Source organism: Patiria miniata, unplaced genomic scaffold, assembly GCF_015706575.1.
Source record: "Patiria miniata isolate m_02_andy unplaced genomic scaffold, ASM1570657v1 HiC_scaffold_20, whole genome shotgun sequence".
Taxonomy (NCBI): Eukaryota; Metazoa; Echinodermata; class Asteroidea; order Valvatida; family Asterinidae; genus Patiria; species Patiria miniata.
The window spans coordinates 40,025,706-40,048,422 of record NW_024037059.1 but is presented as its reverse complement, the minus strand read 5'-3'; the positions used below and the strand labels follow the sequence as shown (position 1 = coordinate 40,048,422).

The 22,717-nt window shown below is 41.9% G+C and overlaps 4 protein-coding genes across 4 annotated transcripts; 1 reads left to right on the top strand and 3 right to left on the bottom strand.

Annotated features, from left to right (window-relative positions):
* Window positions 1–1,710: 1,710 nt before the first annotated feature.
* LOC119729164 lies at window positions 1,711–5,650 on the bottom strand. The gene is made up of 3 exons (XM_038201694.1): window positions 4,863–5,650; window positions 2,446–2,539; window positions 1,711–2,090 (listed from the first exon to the last, which is right to left on the bottom strand). Exons 1-3 carry the CDS (start codon window positions 4,924–4,926, stop codon window positions 1,805–1,807), a joined length of 444 nt encoding a protein of 147 aa, XP_038057622.1. The 5' UTR covers window positions 4,927–5,650; the 3' UTR covers window positions 1,711–1,804.
* Window positions 5,651–5,662: 12 nt separating this feature from the next.
* Window positions 5,663–7,708, bottom strand: LOC119729163 (piRNA biogenesis protein EXD1-like). The gene is made up of 2 exons (XM_038201693.1): window positions 7,123–7,708; window positions 5,663–6,703 (listed from the first exon to the last, which is right to left on the bottom strand). Exons 1-2 carry the CDS (start codon window positions 7,483–7,485, stop codon window positions 6,152–6,154), a joined length of 915 nt encoding a protein of 304 aa, XP_038057621.1. The 5' UTR covers window positions 7,486–7,708; the 3' UTR covers window positions 5,663–6,151.
* Window positions 7,709–10,131: 2,423 nt separating this feature from the next.
* LOC119728121 (piRNA biogenesis protein EXD1-like) lies at window positions 10,132–13,188 on the bottom strand. Its single transcript, XM_038200197.1, has 5 exons — window positions 13,115–13,188; window positions 12,638–12,790; window positions 12,169–12,276; window positions 11,676–12,033; window positions 10,132–11,001 (listed from the first exon to the last, which is right to left on the bottom strand). Exons 1-5 carry the CDS (start codon window positions 13,186–13,188, stop codon window positions 10,630–10,632), a joined length of 1,065 nt encoding a protein of 354 aa, XP_038056125.1. The 3' UTR covers window positions 10,132–10,629.
* A 4,007-nt stretch (window positions 13,189–17,195) lies between these two features.
* Window positions 17,196–22,717, top strand: LOC119728120 (piRNA biogenesis protein EXD1-like). The gene is made up of 4 exons (XM_038200196.1): window positions 17,196–17,242; window positions 17,740–17,901; window positions 20,307–20,667; window positions 21,420–22,717. Exons 1-4 carry the CDS (start codon window positions 17,196–17,198, stop codon window positions 21,927–21,929), a joined length of 1,080 nt encoding a protein of 359 aa, XP_038056124.1. The 3' UTR covers window positions 21,930–22,717.

Genomic DNA, 22,717 nt, shown 5'->3' with positions numbered 1-22,717 from the left:
TATACTCAGTAATAATTTCTCCTTCATCTTGATAATGATGACATGTCCTTCGTTTTAAGGGCCTCTCCTACCAGTACAACATGATTTAAAATTGAGGATAATTTCAAAATCCATTTGAAGCAATTGGCTCCATGCACCACACAAATCTCAATTCAATATGGCGGGATTTCATTTTGACATCACAAATAATATTCTTCGTAATATAATTTTTTTTGATCGCCAACGCGTGGTTGGCACATTTGTCCAACCACGGGTTGCCAAACTATATGGAAGGCCCAACACTGCAAAAATGAAGCATTGTAATTAATGATTATACAAAAATATCATTTGCTTTGTTGAAATTACGAAATAATTAACAAACCCAACCATATACTTCGTAAGCCTGCCTCTTTTCTAATATGTAATGGGATGCTAGCAGGACTTATTTGGAAACAAAATATGTTGCCAACCACGGCGTCAATTAATGCGCTTGCCGCAGCCCATACAAAATGGCGCTCAATGTTTACAAACCATAAAACGGTCTATAACAGTCATACATAAATAGCGCCACCAACAAGTACATTTTCTCAAAGAAACAGAAATATTTTGAACAGGTGCAAAGTGCTGATTTGAATAACAATAAGAATAGAAAGCTATAAAAAAAGAACGCGGCAGGACTGCAACTCGTTTCACTGACGCTGTTCGCATGCCGCCGCCATGACATCGTTCCATTATACCTGTGATATGCGCCTGTAACCATTCAAACAATTCTTGCCAATGTCCAATTTCTACCTCCCTTTCAGACCATCGGGTCTAACAAGATAGTTGACGGTAGGCTTTCTTCCTTCAAGGAAGAAATAACAGAGGCAATATTCGTCTGTCTAAGAGAAATGATGACTTGGAAGAGCTGACGCGGAGTAACGGTCATCTGAAGCAGTAGCCCCTGCGCAGGAATTATCAATCCACTGCGTCCAAAATCAAAAGCATCTGATGACGTGTGTTTCGGAGGCGAAACAAGTGAGCACCGAGGTTGCGGGAAAGTGCCTGAAATGAAGGTGAGTTTAATTAATCGGCCCACTTACACTCAGATCCGTTAAATGGTGTTTTAAGGTATCGTTTGTGACGATCATTTGTCATTTCCATGAAAGAGACCTGTCCAAATTGGGGTGCAAGAGTTTGAAACTTTCGACAAAAGAGTAAACAGTTGATAAATTAAAAACCCATTCATGATAGGTAAGTAATGGTTTTCTACAACATTTGGCAACCTCGTCCCCAGGGCCTACTTTCTTTTCCAACCTTATTTAGCCCCTGGGATAGGAACTCATAACTCGTGATCTGAATGGACAGTGATGATTGTGTGATCCTTATGAGTATCCAGACAAGGTCTCGACTGTTTCGCCACGCATACGAATGTCCCTAAAAACCTTTAATCAAGTTCGACTCGCGTTCGTACGGACGTACAGAAAGCAACATTACAAAGCCTTGCAATGCCTGGATTTTCCAACCAAGCTATTAAATACTATGCTGTGAATGTGACGAAGATGTGAATTTTAGTATTACCGCCATACTATTATGTGCGCCCAGAACAGCTCGCCTACAGCGAGCCTAATTTGCATATGTATCGAAACTTTTTGGATATGCAAATGATCTAATACCAGGGTGCGGGAGCAGGTAGTGCTGGGAGCGTACTGCTTGACACCCGTGGGAACGAGGTTGCGAGGTTCTTTTTTCTTTCTTAACTAATTAAATGCAACAAAATATGCCCGAGGAACCAGACTCCAAATCCATCAGTTTGATGGTTTCTCCCATCCGGTTTTCATGTAACTTAAGGCGGGAACCTCGTGTTCTCGTATACCGAAGACTGGGCTAATATTTCAGGCGCTGCAGTAAACGAAGGGTTATCCCTGTCCTCCCCGTCACCACGGTGATGCACGTGGGCACTGGCCCTGCCGCCCTCTTGCGGCAGAGGCTGTCCAATCGCGAACGTGCCCTGCCGTTGAGGGCAGTTTTCAGACTCGTCGTCTAGTTCGGACATGCGGTAGTCGATGGTCAGTATTTTCTTTGGCGAGGACGGCTTGGCCTTCTTAGCCTTCGACGAGTTGGGTTCACCTCTGCGAAAGAGAAAAGAAAGAAAATGCTCAGAATTGGAAGTCCCAAGTCCAGGACAGAGGTGCAGTGCCATAATGTCGCCAAAAAAACCCAATTCCGTGGCTCTCCAAACTCTTTAATATATAATAATTTGAATGTATAACTTGTATTCATGAGCTCGGCAGACGGATTTTGGCCTATTTACTGGGGTGTACCGATATGTGCTGTTGTGTCAATCTAATGTATGATTTTGTACGTCTGTCTTTCTTTCTTTCTTCTTTCTGTCATTAGTCTCAGTGTTGCTAGACGAAGCTTTTATGCCTTGTGGGACTTTGTCGGTATTCTAACAGTTTGCCTATTTGTTGGACAAAACCTGACCTGAGTTTGGGATGCCTACGTAGCCAGATCAGCATGGCGATCACGGCCACCGTGTTGATGACGCCGATGCATAGCGAGGCGATGGCCAGATAATCTGCAAAGAGAAGAAAAATAATCGATGAAATTATTCGGAAACTTTTCGACTGGTTCCCGAATTAATCGGTTGGCAATAATAACGTGACACAGCGCTAATAGACTAGAAGCAGTGGTATCGGCTTCGTATTGCTTCGTCAAAAATTAGCCCTAATTCCTATAGGGGTGTGCAAAATCATATTAAAATTCGAGGCTTCAGGACTGTTGGGGCTACGAAAACTTGCACCTTTTTATTTCATTAACATTTTCTTTCATTACCCATGCAATTTCCAAATTTAATGCTTGAACAACCTTTTACCATGCTGAAAATGAAACGAAATGATCACATTACTACAATGTCATAATTTGAAATAAAACGAACTACAAAACGAAACACATTTTGTGATCGCGATCGTTGTGTTAATGTTACAAGTACTTTTTTTACGCTCTTGTATGCTTCTCTATATATGCTCTCAACTTTGTTTCTAGGAAAATAGTGTGTTGAAATATTATACAAATATTGAATGCTTAGAGTGGTGTAGTAAAACTAGCCTCCCGAGGTGATCCATGGATCATTCTATTTTCCCGAGGCGAAGCCGAGGGAAAATAGAATGGTCCATGGATCACCGAGGGAGGCTAGTTTTACTTCACCACGAGATAAAGCATTCAATATTTGTTTTATAACACTTCACCCACAGATTCTGCTTGATTTTAATATTTTAAATTATTTAAATCTGAACACAGTTGAAATAAACTTCAATTTCAATACAAAATTGGTGGAAAATGTATTTCTCTCTTAAAAACTATCCCTTCACGAAATGTTTGAACCCAAGTCTGCGGCGCGCTCTCTTTGGAATAATACGCGCTACGCACAACACGCAACGCGCACACCAGCATGCATTTGCACACAAATACCACGCCGTGGAAATAGTACTTTGGTTGCTAATGGTATAGTACTTTGGTTGCTATGCGCATAGTACTTTTGGCCGTGCACAGAAAGATAGCAAAATTAGAAAGTAACATGTGACTCGCTCTGGGCCAATCAAGACACAGAATCTGTGGGTGAGGTGTTATTATACAAATAACGAATGTTTGTGAGTGCGATGGTAAGAATAATTTCATGAGGTGACAGATTGAATGTTCTATTCCACGAGGCGAAGCCGAGTGGAATAGAACATTCAATCTGTCACCGAATGAAATTATTCTTTCCATCGCACGAACGTAAAACATTCGTTATTTGTTTTATACAACACCAGAATGAATTCTCGTCATTTGATTGGTAAATTATAAACTACAATTTATTTTGATTTTAAAGATGTTGAACTACCCCTTCACGAAAATGTTTGAACCCAACGCTGTAGCGCTGGCTCTTTGGAACAATACGCGCTACGCTGAACGCGCACACCAGCATGCATTTTGCACGCAAATACCGCGTCATGGAACAAGCGCAAAGTGAAACGGTATAACGCATGGGTATAACGCATGGTCGCACCTTGCATTATACCGAATAATAATATGTCACGTGATCTACAATTCACCAATCAGATGACGGGGATTTATTCAGGTGTTGTATAAAAAGTTTTATATAATTCTGGAATATGATTTGTGAAAATAACTTAGTTTCGCTCAGAGTGCATCCTTCTCGCACAATGAGCTTGGCAGGGGCGGACCTCTTTCAGGAAACGAGGGGGTGATATGAAGCGGGTGCAGGCCTGCAGAACGCCTTGCTTGGAGGGTCCGGGGGCTTGCGCCCGGATTTTCTTTTGTGTAATTCACGATGTTTTCTCCTGCATTCGAATACATTTTGGAACTTTGCTATTCCGTTTATTATTTTTGGCCCAATTGTATATACTGGTATCATTACATTAGTCAACGGCTGAACCGGGGGGGGGAATCACCCCAACCCCCTCAGGTTCTAGATCCGCTACTGCTCAGATGGCGGTCACAATGCACACTCAATTTTTTCCCCAATGCTTTATAATTTTTTTTTTTTTATGGGCGTTACATTTTCTCAATCATCATTTTATTCATACCACCATGTAAACGTGACATTTATCCATATGCAATCTCGATGCATAATATTACGATGTAATATATGAACCCCTATACTTCAATTTTGTTTTTATAATCGAGGACTGTACGGATCCCTTCAGAGCATCGAATAACTGTTCACTCGAGATGCCCCACTTTAATGGCGGCAGGAAACATTGTGCCAGTTGGAGCAGTTATTTGTACAATAGCTGCTGCAATACTTCCGCCATTACTGGAGGCAACGTGAGCGAACTTTGGTATTTCCCGGATGAACTGTCTGTACAAACTTGAGCAAATTACTGATGAATACTTACAATTAGTCTTTTCTTTGGTTGAGCTCGGTGTCTCCATCGTTGTCAAGGTGACATTGCTCTCCATTTCGCTGTGCGCTGATTGAAATTACAATCCTTACACGTCATAGACTGAATGCATTACACAGCTACCACTGCATAAAATATACCGCCACACACAACCAGCATAAAATACTGGTATATCAAAACTCAGGAGCTGTATGTTTTCATTTCACATTTTTATTATGATTCATATTTCACATGCGAAACCGAACTGGCTTCTCAGAATATTGTTCTTTTATGACAGTATAGCAATGACGGACTTTCAGTTTCCCTGCCTCGGATGTAAACTGAATTTGCAGTGATTTCTGACCAATATACGAATTACATCAAACGGGGCAGACTCTGAATGACATGTGTTTGGTAATTCGTAATTATAATACAATAATCAATAGTTGTATATGATAATTTCGCAGCTGTGCCTATTAATGATAATTGAGCTTGTATACGGGACGATATAGGCCTACGATGTGTGTAGCTGTACGTGCTACTGCCTCGCATGCTATGATGTTTTCACTATGTGCAGTTCTTCAACAGTCGCCCTCTTAAGGCGAAAGAACGTTCATGTTTTTTTCTCTCGATGTTATACTTGCTGGACTAGTCATCATAAATCCTTTGAATGAATCTCTTACATAAAGCTGCAAAACAGACTAAATTATGTGGTTGCGGATATCCTATCTTAATTTATTCTAAAAAGTTGCACACAAAAATGTTGTACAAGAGAAATCAGAAGTCAATGGAAATACTAATGAATAATTTAATAATTTTTTTTTTTTTGGTCTACTAATTTTACCAAGTTACTATCTCGCCCACCTCCTTTACATACATATACCTTTTACATATATAAACAATACTACTTATGCTTTACAAAATATTTGCTGAATACGTATTCACTGTTATTTAATCATAATACTAAAGCGTACTCGTGTATTAAAATATGCCGGCAAATTAATTAAGCACTGAAAAATCCTTGTGAACAGTTATATTTAGACCTTCCTACAATACTCGACTTATAATACTAAATAACCAGTATCGACCCTGCCTACTTAACGCAGCTTTAAAAAAGGCGGATTGTGTTCGTTTACAAATTTGATCATTGGAATGATCGCTTTAGTACCCCAACAGGCGTCACCAGATCAACTGAACGGGGGGGGGGGGGTAACGCACCTGTTTACACACTGTACAAGAGCAAAGTCAAAATGGAGTACAGACTACCTCCCTGACATAGGCCCTGCCATCATGATACATGTTGGTTACTTTTGCGCATACATCTTCCTGCACACGGGACAATTGGGATTTCCCCGTTTAACATGAAACGGAAGGAAATCTTCTCGCGGGAAACGGCGCTTGCATCCGAAGCACGTGACCTCTTCGGCGTAAGTCGCGTGGGCATAGGGCGGCAGGAGGCGCCAGGGCAAGAAGCAATTCTTCTCGAATTTGTCGTAGGTGCGCACCGCCAGGGACCGGTAGTAATCAAGGAATCGCTGGGACGCAACTTGCAGTCGCGCCGCGCCGCTGCTGCCGCCGATGCCCGGCTTCAGCGCGCGGTAGAGCGGGAAGAAGCCCTGGACGTCGGCGGCGGCGTAGGAAAGGAGCTGACCATCGAGAGGGCGCTGTAGCCAGACACCAGCCTGTTCCATCTTGGGTTTCCCCTCGGCCTTTGCTTTGATTAGCTGGTCGTCTTTGACGTATTGCTCCAGGCAGAACAAGAAATTGTGACGCTTGGGCTGGAAATTCTTAACAAGTTGAGCCCGGGAAGCGGAACCTGTCGCCAAGAGTATTGGGTGAGTCTCTTGGTAGATCATCTGCAAAAAAAAATGGTCTTGCCTAACGTCGAGATGGACTCAAACGTCTCAATTTAGTGCTCTCACTTATTGACTATGTCAGTCTCACAGTCTGTCGGGGAGTCGGGGAGTCAGTCAGTCAGTCAGTCTGTCTGTCTGTCGGGGAGTCAGTCGGTTAGTTAATCAATCAATCAGTAAGTCAGTCAGACAATAAGCTGGCCCTTTGGGTCCAGTAAAACAAACAAAAAAGGAAGGACACCGCTACACTAACGTCCGGCCGTATAGTCGTGCTGATTATAGTGAAGGTTATTAGGGTGAAGGGTGATGATGATGACGAAAGAAAGGACGCGTTGCAAGCGCGCACTGGATCGCGCGAAGTGATATTTTATACTTTTTTAACTGAGGGCGAGCATATGCATTAAGAGAGAAAAGCTCTATACCTGCATAAGCTGCAGGTCGACCACGTTGGTCAGCCTGACTTTACACAGATGCCAGAGACAATCGGAGTCCGCCCGGCAGTCAAACATCAGCTTTTCCCGGCCAGGGTCCTCCAGTAACTCCTTAAGGCCTTCATCGAAGACCTTGGCTCCCAACTTCTTGACATCGAACAGGTAGGTATGGCTTTCCGTTGCCACAGACACTATGGACAGCACCCCTTTGCGGCTGAGGGTCTCTCCCTCGCAGTCGACCGCCAGGGATGGGCTGCCAGGCACGCCGTGTTCGCGGAGCTTTGCCAGGGCGGGTTTGATGTCCGCGGCCTGGTCGACGAGATCGTAACACGGATCTTGGTTGTTGCTAGCCATGGTGTGCGATATGAACTCAGCTTCGATGATTTTAAAACACCCAAACAGATACACGGTACAAAGCAAGGTTCAAAACAACAGCTGGATCAAACAGATAGTCCTCTCTGCCAAGCACGTCCTTATTATGTCTGTACGAGTATAAATATTTTTACAATATCTTGAAAAGGACAGATTTGTCAAGAGCCCAATATTTTGATACATGTATGAGGAACCGTACCACGTTATGTCTGCCTTTGAGTCCACCTCTGGTTTACATGATAATTGTTAACAATACTGTTTTGGTTATTGCACATAATCGGTGTATTTGGGAAATTCCCTGTCACCGTGCACTACCATGGAAGGCTAGTGCAAACATCAGGTACATCATTGTGAGAATGTGTAAATATCAACCACTCATCAATTCCTATCACTGGATCTCTACTTTAAAAAATATGGAAAGTCAATTAGCTGTCAAAAGAGAAGTCACCGTCTGCCATTTTACCACTCCCGTAACCATGGAATAATTCAACAAATCTATCCAACTTAACCACTGTCTTTACGGATTATATTATTTATTTGTTTATTTTTGAATTGTAAAAATTACTTTGTGAGTTAGTATTTTTATATCAAATTCTATTGACATGATCGTTTTACTAATTGTAAATGTACTGGTTCCCATTGCATTATTCGCATTGAGAGATCGGGAACCAGCGCGTAGCTTCAATGTGTGTACAGCGCGCAATGGCCAATGAATGGACTGGGATGATGAGAAACGTGACGTCATACTCGATATCTCGAGGCAAAACACATACTTCTCTAGTAACAGGTTTTTTTATACTCTGCGAAATCAATTTTTGTCGCTTCGTTGACCGTATTGTTCATTTCTGAGTGCACCGACTGGAAATCACCAGAGTCCAACTGTCAAAATGACACGGGCTGGTTATTCTGTGCAAAAAGTCCAATTCATGAGATTGCCAGCATTGTCAACAAATTCGTCAATAATTAACCTGATCATAACAGTATTGCAGTATTGGGGTATCCCCCGGCTTTTTCATACATCACGTAGGCCTACTGAATTTCAATTCAACGAAGTCCAAATGTCAAAATGACAAGGGGTTGTTTATTCTGGGCAAAACGTCGAAGCCACGAGACTGCATCAGGCAACACTGTCACACACACACACACACACCCACACATACTTGTTTCACATGACTAGTGTGGACTTTCCATTGCTTTCGTGTAGTTAAGAAAAACCAGTGAAAAAACTCATTTTTCTCAAACTGTGAAAACTCTTTCAACCCAATTTTTTTTCTATGATTCCCTTTAGTGTTTCTCTTCATTCTGCTACAGATAAACCTAACCCAAAAATGCCTCTAAACCTGTTTTCCAGAAATGGGGAAACACTGTGTGGACGTGGGCAAGTCCACACAACGTCGGTGCTACCTACATTATGTGGACGTCTTTTGTTCGGAAGTCCACACTGCGTATGTAAGACAAGCTCACCCACCCACACCCCCACCCACACACACACAAATCGTCAATAAAATAATATAACCTGATCATAAGGCGAAGTAAAAAAAAAAACCATGTTTCTCGTCCCCGCCCGCTTCCTTTTTGGAGGCCACCTTGATTTTTTTATGATTTTTTATTTTTGAAAAGTGCAGTGAAAAACACCGAAAAAGGCCACAAATTCATCGGAAAATAAATTGTAGGCCAAAACAAGTCTAAATGACACTGTAAATATGTTCAGTTCTCTTGTCCAACTTATCTTTCATTTTAAAAGTGTCTTTGAACAGTGGAAACGCCAACGGTTGCAGGAAATTTTTAAATGGCGGTCATCTTGAATCAAATAAAAAATAAAAAGCCCCGCTTCCTCCTTTTTTTCAAAAACCCGGACGAGAAACATGTGGTTTTTTTATTCGGCCTAATAGACCTCATGCGTTAAGGCAGAGTTAGGTTTTGTATCTCTGGGATAGCATGAATTAACATTTTGTGTATTCGTTTTGACTAAATTGAAATAAGAAAAAAAAATACCCTCAGTGATACCCGCACCGCACAGGTCTATGGTAGTGTAGCATTTGGGTATTCCCCCTGGGTTTTCCCAGCAGCACGCAATAAACATTGCATGAATGAGAAGCGTTGACGGCCTTGATACGATCAATTAGAATAAGAAATGCAGTAGCATAAACATGTACATGAACAGTCACCACCATCGACTGAGTTCTTTGACAGAAACGCAAGAAAGTAAGCCCAGTTTATGAGGCAATTTTATATCGCATTTTTTATTTGTGCGCTTAAGTCAGATCACTGACTAAAAAAAACAATTAAGAACATTGACGATATACGATATTCAGAAGTAGAATATAATTATTACATATATTGACAAGCTACAATATAATTTTACTGAGTGACGACCATATAGTAGTGATGTTGGAAACAAACTAGCATGATCGAAAGATAAGACATGTATATCAGTGTTGTCTTTATCTACTTGCAAGTTGATGAATGTTTCATATAGGCCTATGGGGCACAAGTCGGCCATATTGAATTGAAAGTGAGGTAAAAATCTTAATTTTTGGAACTTGCGAAGAGAAATGAAAGCAAGTTAATTACTAATTAATTCCAGTCTGCTTCAATGAATAGTTAAAGTTTGTTATTAACATTCCCTAATGTTTAAAGCCAGATTTTAAAAAAAAAATGACAGTAAAATAAGGCTGGATTATGCCTGCATAAATGGTCTGGCGCCATTATATTCAACTTACAGTTAACCATTATTGATATACATTCAGGGAACTCGACAAAAATGGCCAACTCGTGCATAAGGCCTATAATGTTGTAGAACTTGGGGACATTTTAGTGGCACCTGGGGGATTATAATCATAAAGACAGGTGTGTGTGCAAGTTTTTTGAAGTACTGTCGTGATATGAAAACTTTTTTTTTTTGGCAAAGTATTTTTTTTTTCATTTAAATACATTACACTGCACTAATCACATATGCACACAAAGAACGCCTGATTTTTGTGAATTGATGTATACAAAAGTTAAAAGGAACTCTCACCTTTTCATTAAACACACACCGCACATTAATTCTGATTTGAAATTCCAATCAGGGAATACCCTCCTTTGGCAACCACAACAAGTGCGGTTGCTGATGATAGTGACTCTTTAGTGGTCGAGTACGCCCCGGGGCAAGTAACTATTCAGTTCGGACCGGTCATAGGTTCGGTAAAGTTTTCCCCGGAAGAGGTCGAGGTACCTCTGGGAGCCGAGTTGCAGGCGTGTCTTGGCCCCGGCCCTATTCAAGGTTGACTTCAGCTTGTCGTAGAGTAGGAAGAATCCCTGGACGTCGAGCGCAGCGTACTTCAGGAGTTTCTCCTTCAAGGGTCGCTTCATCCACTCTGTCCCTCCTTCGCCCATCAACGAAGCGCCCTCGTCCTTTATTCTCGTGAGATTCATGTCGCCGACATATTTAGCCAGACACTTACGGTAGCCATTGATATGGGTTCTTGCTGACGGAGTTTGGCCGGAACGAATAAACTGTTACAAATAAATGAATGGGAAAGATATAATTTCGTTTCAGCGTAATTTTAGGCCAAATATAAATACATGTTTAGCGTCCTCCCTTTTTGAAAGAAAAACGATGCGTGAGCTGGCCTTCCCCCCCCCCCCCTCCAAAATGGCCGCCCGACCGGGCTATTTTTCAAAATGGCCGACAGGGTTTAAATGGCCGCCAGCTTTATATAGGCCTAGGCTAGATACAACAGACAAAGAGGCCAAAATGATGTCACTGTTTAGAATTTATCACTTTTTTCGGATTTTGAAAAAAAGGAGGCGGCCTCCAAACAGGATGCAGGCGGGGACGCTAAACATGTTCCTTTTTACTTTGCCTCAGTCAAAGGTTTATTTTAACATCACACGGAAAATAAGTCGATAAACTCGAAAGACTGGGGTGCAAAATTGGGCAAGGAGGCCGCTTCACGTTTTGGCTTGTCACGGTTATTATAATGTTACAATATTATATCCGTAAACGGGTGCCGGTGTACAGTGTGAAGTATGGACTCTATTATGAAATACGGACTCAAAGTTGTATTGCGCATGCCTATAAGTGAAGATTTTTGTCCAAATTTGACTCTTTTAGAATAGGGCTGCAGTTCACGCACAATTAAAAAAGATAATGCCCTCACAGTCCAGTTTATAAATCTGCTGTTTACCTCCAAAAGCTGCAGATCGACCACTTTGGCCAGCCTGACTTTATACAGATGCCAGAGACAATCGGAGTCCTCTCGGCAGTCAAACATCAGCTTCTCCCGGCCAGGGTCCTCCAGTAACTCCTTAAGGCCCTCATCGAAGACCTTGGCTCCAAGGGCCTTAATATCGAACAGGTAGGTGTGGCTGTGCGTTGCCACAGACACAATGGAGAGTTTTCCTCTGCGGCTTAGCCATTCCCCTTCGCAGTCGACCGCCAGGAACGGATATTCCTCGCTTCGCTGGCGGAGCTTTGCCAGAGCCGGCTGAATCTCAGCCTCTTCGCTCACCAAGCAGTACTGGAGCTTCCCAGGCTCTGAAGGGCTGTTTAGAGAAATGAAAGAACGCATGCATCGTATTATTTCTTTAAGAAATAATACGATGCGAACCGACTGTGGGTTGACCTGAAACATAATTTAAGAGGAACCTAGGGAAAAGTTCTGCAAAGATCAGAAGTACCTTGCCCTGGTTCCCTGCAGGGATGCAGAATGGAGGTTCGCCAGAGCCGGCTGAATCCCAGCCTCTTCGCTCACCAAGCAGTATTGGAGATTCACGGACTCTGAGGAGCTGTTTAAAGAAATGAAAGAATGCATCTTATCTCTATTTTGTCATGGCCAACCGACTGTTGGTCGACATGCATAAAATATAATTTGCGAGGAACCGAGGGAAAAGTTCTGCCAAGATCATAAGTTCTTCCTTGCTCCGGTTCCGCTTTGCTCGTCGAACTGCACCAGAGCCAGCAGAAAATCGGATGCAGTCTCGGCGCTCTGCAAGCTGTGCATAAGCTTCTCGAACTCGGAAGAGCTGTTTCGAGAAATGAAAGAATACGTGCATCTAATTCTTTTCATTTCTAAAGGCTAACCAACAATTGGTTGACCTGACTATAAAGGAACTGAGGGAAAAGTTAATCAAAGATCATAAGTCCTACCTTGCTCCAGTTCCCTGCAGGGATGCAGCTTTCTTGTCAGAAGTTTCCTGGGTGTTGCTTGAGTCGCTTTCTGGCACATGTTCCCTCTCGTGGAGTTTTGCTGGGGTAGGCTTCAAATGGTCCTCTTGGTCTAGGTCCGCAACTTCAGCAGGTCTGCCAGTTTTCACCGAGAAAATAATAATTGCTATTATTCACAATCACCACCATCAATCGTCATCGATCACCATGCACGATCAATCACATCATCACCATCATTCACAATCATCACCATCAATCACAATCGTCACTACCAATCACCATAAACCCCTTCATATCTATCACTATCATCACTCACAATCCTCATCCTCGTCATCAATCACCATTAATCACCATGACCATGCACCATGATCATTACACAACAAATAAAAACATGCACCATCTTCAGTTTAGAGTGCTCTGTCCAAATCGTCATTCTGAATATTGCAACTTGTATCTGACCTCTTTGTGCCCCTCTTCTTGCTCATTGCCGGAGTCAAGACTCCTTCGCCCTCCCCTTCACGTCCAGTCGCCATTGAGCGACCGATGGCTTTTTACAGACTGAAGCGGAAGGAAGACAGCCACGTTGAAAGTTGAAAGTACCTAGACACGTATAACTACCTGAGGAATATTTTGAAAATAAAGAATCAGTTTGTCAGTTCAAGGCTTGAGAGAAAACAAACGAATTCCATATAAAATCTCATTCAACCCTATCAGCAACTGGGTATTTTGGGATTTCGCAGGGGTCCCGGAAAGCAGTCATAGACAATGAAACTCCAATCCATACGATATTTACACTATTGTTAAAAAAACCAAAAATCGGTATTTTCGTACAAAAAGCCACTGTAAAAGTGTAGAACTGAACCAAGTGAACCATTAAAGAAAAGGATTAACCGAGAACAAACCTGCTGTCGTCGATTCTTTCGATCGGTGAAATGTGGGCGTTTTCAGAATTTGCGAACCAATTTATCCCAACTGAATCATAAATTTTATTGGTCGATGCTTTTTTATTGTATTCTCTATTGTATTGATGTTTGTACAAGTCAAGTGTTTTAGTGCCTGTGAAATGATGCTGCATCACATCTAGATATGACGCTCCGTTGTATTTTCCGTACTGCACGAAATACTACGAGGAGTAGTTGGCTGTGGACAAACAAATAGTGTTACTCGTGCCAGGAAATGACGGAAATGTGTATTTGGAAGTATTTTTATTTTCTCTAGCCCGGTGCGGATCTCGGGGGTTGGGGGTTGCAACCACCAGGGCCGGATTATGTGTTCCGTAGGCCCTAGGCACCAGTAGTCCGTAGGCCCCACTGCGCCCCTTACACCAGTACCAATTTCATGTCGATGCTAAGCTGTGCTAATAAGTGACTTAAAGCAAGCCAGGCCATACTGTGCTATTTTCGTAGGCCCTGAACATTTTCGCAGGCACTGTGCCTATTGGACACTCCTGGCCTGGCAACCACAGTCATGTGACAATGTGCAAATATCAGCCATTCCTCGATTTCTGTTACTGATCTCCATGTTTAAAAATAAAATGGATAGTCCATTAGCTGTAAGAAGCCTTGTCACCGTCCGCCATTTTACCTCTCCCCATAATAATGGAATTATGAACAAATCTATCATACTTAACCACTGTATAGTTTTTATGTTAAAAAAGAAAATCATATTTAGAATAGTAAAATTACTTTGTGACTTTTTATATAAAATTCAAATGACAAGGTGTTTTTTTTTACTTAACTTATTATTTATTTCATTATAAAGGTACGATGGGAGTGGTTATACCACTGGTTCCCGTAGAATATCCGAATTGAGAGATTGGGAACCAGCGCGTAGCTTCAATATTTGTACAGTGCGCAATGGCCAATGACATCGGTGATTGTGATGAGAAACATGACGTCATACACGCCAGCTCGATATCTCTGGGCAAAACATCAGCTGACGCTTATAATTCTCTAACTTTTTTTTCATATTCTGTGATACCACTTTGTGTCGCTTTATTGACTGTATATTGCTCATTCTGAGTACACGGAACAATGCCATGGAAACGATGAGAAATAACGCACTTGATTTCAACGAAGTCCAAACGTCGACATGACACGGGCATATTGTTATGTGCAAAAAGCCGAAGTCACGTGACCTCATCAGGCAACATTGCCAACAAAACGTCAATAATTAACCTGATCGCAATAGTATTGTCGCATTGGGCAATTTCGCCTGGTTTCTCCATACAGCACGCAATAATCAGAACGATATTAGCAACGACGAGAATAATTTATTGTCTCCATAATTTTAATGCAATCAATGAGAAATCCGAATCCTAAAATGTCACCTTCCAATTACAAATGAATCTTCTTTTTTTATTTCTTGATGTTGACAACTCGCCTATGCACAAAGTAACTCTCAATTGTTTGGAAATGCACCGACTGAGTATACTTTGACAAAAAAGCTAAAAACTGGGCCATTTTTGCGCTTTAGTCAGAATACTAAAAACAAACTAAGAAAATAAAGAATATACGATATTCAGAAGTGTGATCTAACTTTAATGTCTAATTCAAATCAAATCAAATATAAAGTTTAAAAGTATAAAGAGACCACCAATTACACAAAATAGACAAACTACGGTATACATTTTATACTGAATGACAACCACAGCAATGACTTTTGAAAATAATAACATGCATGTAATCTAAAAGTTAATATCTTGTTTTCTAGCTATGTTTCTATGTTGATAAATATCTCTTATAGGGAAGAGATGGTCGGAACACAGTAGTGGTACCTTAGGAGGATTTTAAAGACACTGTACTTTTGCTGAGATACATTGTGATATTTAAGTTAACTGCAAAATATTTTTCATTTATTTCAAAACACAACAGTACACTAAAAACGAATACACACACAACGGCAGTCTGCTTTTCCTCTGAGTTGGTTTCTACAATCTATTGGGAACTCAATCTGTTCTCACACATACCTGGCATTTATCCCAATGAACAATTCAAGGTTGTATATTTCATTTCACATGTTATTACGATTCATATTTCTCATGCGAAACTGAATTGCCTTCTCATATCTTTTTCATGACAATACCAATGAAGAAATTTATTTATTTTTCTATCTCTGAGTAAACCTAATTTTCATTTGTCGTAATTTTTTTTTTTTTACTAATATGCCAATTAAATACGAACGACCACACTCTGGGTGTTATTTGTGTGGTAATAACTAATTTTGCTATACCTCTGTCTTGAATACTGTATTTTCATTGGCCTAGAACGATCACATGTTAAGTTTATAAAAAAAGTCATGGCGCATTAATTGTGGGAGTATCACTGCTCTATAACTTTGTATGTACGTACGTACGGTGTGAAACGCTTGTATCGTTGGTATTTTCACCATGTTTTCACACATGAGTGCATGGGAGCAGCGAACTAACAGACGATCAGCTGTTTCAAGCATACTATTACTAGCATGCGACATGTATGAGAGTTGACGTTCGATTGCGAGAATTGTTGTTTTTACTGCTGATTGTTTTCGTGATTTTTACATCAAAATCCAAAGAATCCAAGACATAGGTATAACAAAACAATTGTTGGCTGCTGTGATGTGGGATGGCGTTTTGATCACCCGAGGGGCGCATAATATGCGCCGGGGTGTTCAAAACGTCATATCCCACATCACAGCAGCCAACAATTGTTAAAAAGCACAATAATTTAGACTTGATGATGATATTACAGCTGTCCATAACGATTGAGCTTTAGCTGCACATAACATGTAATTTATTTTTTAAGTTTGATCAAAGAAATTGACTTAAACTGAGCTATCCAGCGCTATATTAAAACAAAACTCATATCGGAAATTACACTGAATATATAACATTTGAATACACACAAGTCGCGAACTACGCTAGCGCTGCCAACACTGCAATATTTGATTACAAACTGCAATCTGTGTTTTTTTCTCTCTCTTCAAAACCACGTAATGAATGAAACACTTCAATTTAGCATTGCCCCTACATGGCTTTTGTCATCAAGTATTATATAAAAGACTACAGGCAAAATGAAGTACTACATTTTTTTTTTAAATGACGGTTATATCAGCTTGTTACCATTATGGACATCCAATTCTCGTCAGACCTAGTATAAACCAATCAATCGAACGGACTGGGTAAATGTATCGGTAGTGCTAGTGCACAACTGATAATAATAGGTCTAAAAAATCCAATCCGACTCATTATACATACGACCATCGTCCGTTGGAAATATCACCGTGACTGGACCCCCGTCCATTTCCTCGTAATATGCATTTCTCACGCGTTTTGTATCAATATCCTCTTTTACCCTCTTACAGACTGGACATTTCTGCACACCATTACTAAGCTGAATATTGGAAAAATCCCCGCGCGGGAAGCTACGCTTGCAGCCAACGCACATGGTCTGTTCGTAGTACGAGCAGCCCGCGTAGGCAGGAAGGAGTCGCCACGGCAGAAACGAATTCTTCTCAAATTCGTCATACAAACGCTCCTTGCGAGACCGGAAGAAGTCGAGATATGACTGGGAGGCCTGACGAAGCCTCGCCATTGCAGAGCTCTCCTTGGTACATTCCTTCAACTCGTCATACAAGTTGAAGAAACTCCTTACATCGGCCACTGCGTATCTTAGCATTATCCCAGAAAGAGGTCGCTCCATCCAACGGTGCATCAAATACTCACCGTTTTCTTTAGCTTCGATAAGCCCCTCGTTTTTGACGTATTTCTTCAAGCAGAACAAGAGGCCGCGAACTCTGGGTTGGTCTTTGATGCAATTCCGGGCACTGCGGGGTCGATGTTCGTTGTCTTCGGGCTCTGGATGAGTCTCGCGATAAATAACCTGTAACATTAAGAGAGAATATTGAAAAGGCATGGATTTGGAGCTCACAGAAGGTCATGCAAGCAGCACATTAAGGATATCCATAAGCACATGTAGGATAAGGAACTGATACTAAGGGGCGACACCTACTTTGAAAATTATTCCCACAGTATGAGATGTGGATTAGTCGAAGTAGATTTTTTTTAGAGGTAGCATTAAATTGAAAACTGCTAATACCTGCATAAGCTGCAAGTCGACCACATTGGCCAGCTTGACCTTGTACAGATGCCAGAGACAGTCTGAGTCCGCCCGGCAGTCAAACATCAGCTTCTCCCGGCCAGGGTCCTCCAGTAATTCCTTAAGGCCCTCATCGAAGACCTTGGCTCCAAGGGCCTTAATATCACACAGGTAGGTGTGGCTGTGCGTTGCCACAGACACGATGGAGAGTTTTCCTTTCCGACTGAGATCTTCCCCCTCGCAGTCGACCGCCAGGTACGGATATTCCTCGCATTGCTCGCGGAGGTTCGCCAGAGCCGGCTGAATCCCAGCCTCTTCGCTCACCAAGCAGTACTGGAGATTCACGGACTCTGAAGAGCTGTTTAGAGAAATGAAAGAATACATGTATCATATCAGTTCTTATGGCGAACAAACTACGGGTTGACCTAATGTAAGAGCATAGAGGAACAGAGGGAAAAGTTCTACAAAGATCATGAGCCCTATATACCTTGCTCCAGTTCCCTGCAGGGACGCAACTTTCTTGTCAGAGGTTTCCGGGGTGTTGCTAGCGTCGCTGTCTGGCACATGTTCCCGCTCGTGGAGTTTTGCTGGGGTAGGCTTCAAATGGTCCTCTTGGTCAAGCTCGGCGACTTCAGCAGGTCTAGAAAAGAATTTACCCGAAAAGTATTAATTGCTATCATTCACAATCGCCACCATCAATCACCATCATCAACATCAATCGCAATCGTCACCATCAATCACTATCATTAAAAAAATGGGGCTTTTTGAGAACAAAAATTGGGGAACGGACTGTTTTGACGTTGGTGGCGCCATTTACACCCCTATTATACTACTCGACAATATGCCACGTACATATCATCACGGTCAAATCTTGGGACTCATGAAAAAAAAATTGATCCAAAAAATAATGACAACCTCTTTCGGGGGCTCGAGCCCCCCCCCCCCCCCCCCCCCCCCCATCCTTGGGTGCACCACTGCTATCACCACCATCAATCATAATCATTACCATCAATCACTATCATCACCATCGATCATAATCATCACCATCAATCACAATCATCACCATCAATCACAATCATCACCATCAATCACAATCATCACCATCAATCACAATCATCACCATCAATCACAATCATCACCATCAATCACAATCATCACCATCAATCACTATCATCACCATCGATCATAATCATTACCATCAATCATAATCATTACCATCAATCACTATCATCACCATCAATCATAATCATTACCATCAATCACTATCATCACCATCGATCATAATCATCATCATCAATCACAATCATCACCATCATTCACTATCATCACCATCGATCACAATTATCACCACCAATCACTATCTTCACAACCACCATCATCCCCATCAGCTTGTATCTTACCTCTTTGTGCCCCTCTTTATCTCCTCCTCGCTCTTTGCCTGAGCCAAGACCCCTTCGCCATCACCTTTAGCATCAGAGTCGGCCATGTTGAGCTGCCAAATGCTAATCGTTATCTGCAGAAGCTAAAACAAGAGAAGGCAGTCACGTTGGTTGATCATCAAGCTATAAAAACAGTTTGTCAGCTCGAGACTTGAGCCTGAAAATGAACGAATTCCACATAAAATCTCGTTGAACCCAACCACCCTATACCGCGGGTATTTTGGGTCTTCTCCTAATGAGGACCGGGGTCCTGAAAAGCAGTCGTAGACTTTTTACTTTTTTTAATCGGTGTTTTCGTACAAAAAGGCACTGTAGAAATCGGGGATTAGAAATCACGAATGGCCAAATGAACCCGTGTACATGACATGCCAAAGCTAAGGCCACGTACTTTGATCGATTGCACGGTTCGGGGTTTTCCCCCGCGCACGCAATACGAGTTTCCATAATGACAGAATGTTTATTCGATCCCATCAATACGACTGTTGCATTTGCATTTGAGGGAAGTTCCGGAAATTGTTCGCAATGAGTAGAGAATAAACAGCCTGTGTCGTCTAATATTTTGATGTAAATACGTAGAGAATTGCAGTCTTGTCTGTTCCAACGGAATGAAGTATCGGATTCTCATGGTTTTCGTACTCTACAATTGGAATACTCATCATGCATTTTATTTGCTGTACCCTAAGACACACGACTCGTCAGTTGGCCTAGGGACGTGCCATTTTTCTCCTTATTTGGTTGTATATCATAATTATGACGTATAGGCCCACCATCGCTGGGGACGATAATATCTCATTGCTACACATGAACCAAAATTGATCAATCGATTCTTTGTCGGAAAGATACTAGTTATTGAATACAGCATGGCCAGCTACCGCACTGGGGATTAATTGGAGAGCAGGGAAGTAAGTTTAAAACCTCGGACGATTAAAAGCTTAACGTTTACTCGTCCTGGTTTTTTTAACTGGCCAATTCGAATACAGTAGGTAATAAAAGTTTTTTCATGGAAATTCATAATCGTTGGTTATAAACATATGGAGCTGTAAAGTTGCTTTAAACTGCCCGCAAAATTGTGTGTTTTTCCTTTATATGAAAACAATCCAGTATTAAAAACGGATGAAATTAAATTCTTCATGACAGATCTGCGGGCTCAGTGGAAAAGGTCGACTTCGAGATTGTAGATCAGGAGGATCAGATACAACCGGCCTTAACCAGAATCCGTGATGATATCGGTGAGACCCTGTCGGTCAACTGCGAAGGGGAGGACCTCAGCCGCAGAGGAAAGCTCTCCCTGGTTTGTGTGGCATCAGCACTGGGAAAATACACCTTCCTGTTTGATATCAAGACCCTTGGAGCCAAGGTCTTCGATGAGGGCATGAGGGAGATACTGGAGGACCCTGGCCGGGAGAAGCTGATGTTTGACTGCCGACAGGACTCGGATTGTCTCTGGCATCAGTACAAGGTCAAGCTAGCAAATGTCTTGGATCTCCAACCTATCGAGGTAGGTAGGGTCGCAGTGGCGTAACGGGTGCCCCCACCCCACCCCTTTGAAATATTGAATTGCAAAGAAATACTGCACTTTGGAAATTTGCCTAATAGTGCCCCCCCCCCCTTGAAAACATGATGCACCCCATCCCCCACCCTGAAGTATCACCCTAGTTATGCCGCACTGCGCTGGCAACTAATTCAGCCTTGATTGAACAACCATTCAATGTTATGATGCTAAAGGAGATAGAGCCTTTCCACTAAAAGTCTCAGAAACCCCTTTCACACCATCGAGAACACGGCTTCGATCCACACGAGTCTGGTGCTCTACATACACAGGTAAAATCCAACCTCGGGACCAGGGTCGAGAGGCTCTACTGTACAGCCTGTGTTCCTTTGAGATCGAGAATGCACAACTCAGTCTCTTACTGTTCGTTCTATGCATGGGCGTCGCCAGGATTTTTCTAGAGGGGGGCAAAAAAAAAATTTTGCCAAAAATGCTTGCATTTCTCAACATATTCTCGATTTATCAGTTTTAGAGGGGGCAGGGACATTTTGCCCCCCCCCCCCCCCAAACTCATTTAATTTACACCACTTTGTCTTCGCGCCTCTTTTTCTTTTCTTTTTTCTCTTTCTTCTTCTTCTTCTTCTTCTTTTTTTTTTTTTTTTGCTTTTCCGGGGGGGGGGGCAAGTGCCCCCCTTGCCCCCTCCTCGCTACGCCCATGGTTCTATGCACGTTCAATCACTGAATGATGTTTAACCCATCAGGTGATATTCAGAGAGCTTCGCGCCAGGAAACCAGACCGCAAGCGTCTGGTGTCGGGGTACATGCGCTGCCTGCAGAACTACCGGGGATCGGCACAGGCGAGGCTGATACAGCTGAAGACAGCGTGCAGGCCGCTGATGGCAAACTCGGGAAGGGTGTGGATGGAGCGGCCGATTCAAAACAAGTTGCTGGATCTTGCAGCCTTGGGCATTCAAGGTTATTATCCCCTCTTCCGGCATATGACTTGCCTCGGCAACAACCAGGCCAGGTACGCGTCTCAGAAGTACGTAGAGTTCCTTAGAGAGCGCGAGGTTCGCCTTTACGACAAGTACGAGAGGAATGCGTACTTGCCGTGGCGCGTTATTCCAAGGAGCGGGGACGCGTCGGGGGTGTACAGCGAGGAGACTGTGTGCGTTGGCTGCAAGCGCAGTTTCCCGCGCTCCGATTTCAGCTCTGTAACCGCGGGAAATCAAAGATGTCCCGTGTGTTTGAAAGTCTATTATGAAAACTAATTAAATCGGGCAGATCTAGTAGCTATAGTGTCGAGTCGGCCAATCTTAAATCGAAAGAAACGAACCTGCAAGCAAAACTTGAAGGTTGTAGGCCATTAAGATGCTAGGCCATTAAGACTTGCTCTGATGAAAATATTTTTTTTTAAAGTCATCTCAGTTATTAAAAAAAAATCTCACAATATTTCGAAGATGTCCAAAATAAAAAAAAACACATGGGCCAAGGTATGCAAGCACTTATGAGAAATAATGGCGCGGCTTCTTTGTGTTTCCATGGTAATTTCGTATACTGATTGCTTGCTTTATATTTGTATTTTGTCTGCATTGTGATTTACTTTGGATCTTAATGTTAATGGTTTAAAGTTCTAAGTATGGATGTGTTTTTTATGGTGTTTTTTAAACAAGTATCTATTTTTGTGTTTATAGCTTAGTTTACTTTGGTAAGACTAATCATTGATGGGCTTTTTTTTATGAAGTTGTGTCTGTGACATAGCAAATTAAAGTTTGTATTCATACCGTATTGTTTTATATTAATACATATATATATATATATATATTAAATCAGTACGATTTATTCATACTGCCTAAACCTATACGCAAAAGCCTCGATAGAGGGCGCAATACCTGTCACCCGCTCGATTTCGCAATTTTATTGGATTAAGCTACACAAGCGAATGAATTTTTTTACAAACCGAAACCGTCGTAAATTAAAGTGTGAATGACAAAACTTTTGTTTAAGAAATTCTTTTTTTTTATGTTGTGAGCAGTTATAGTTATTAAAGAACTGATTA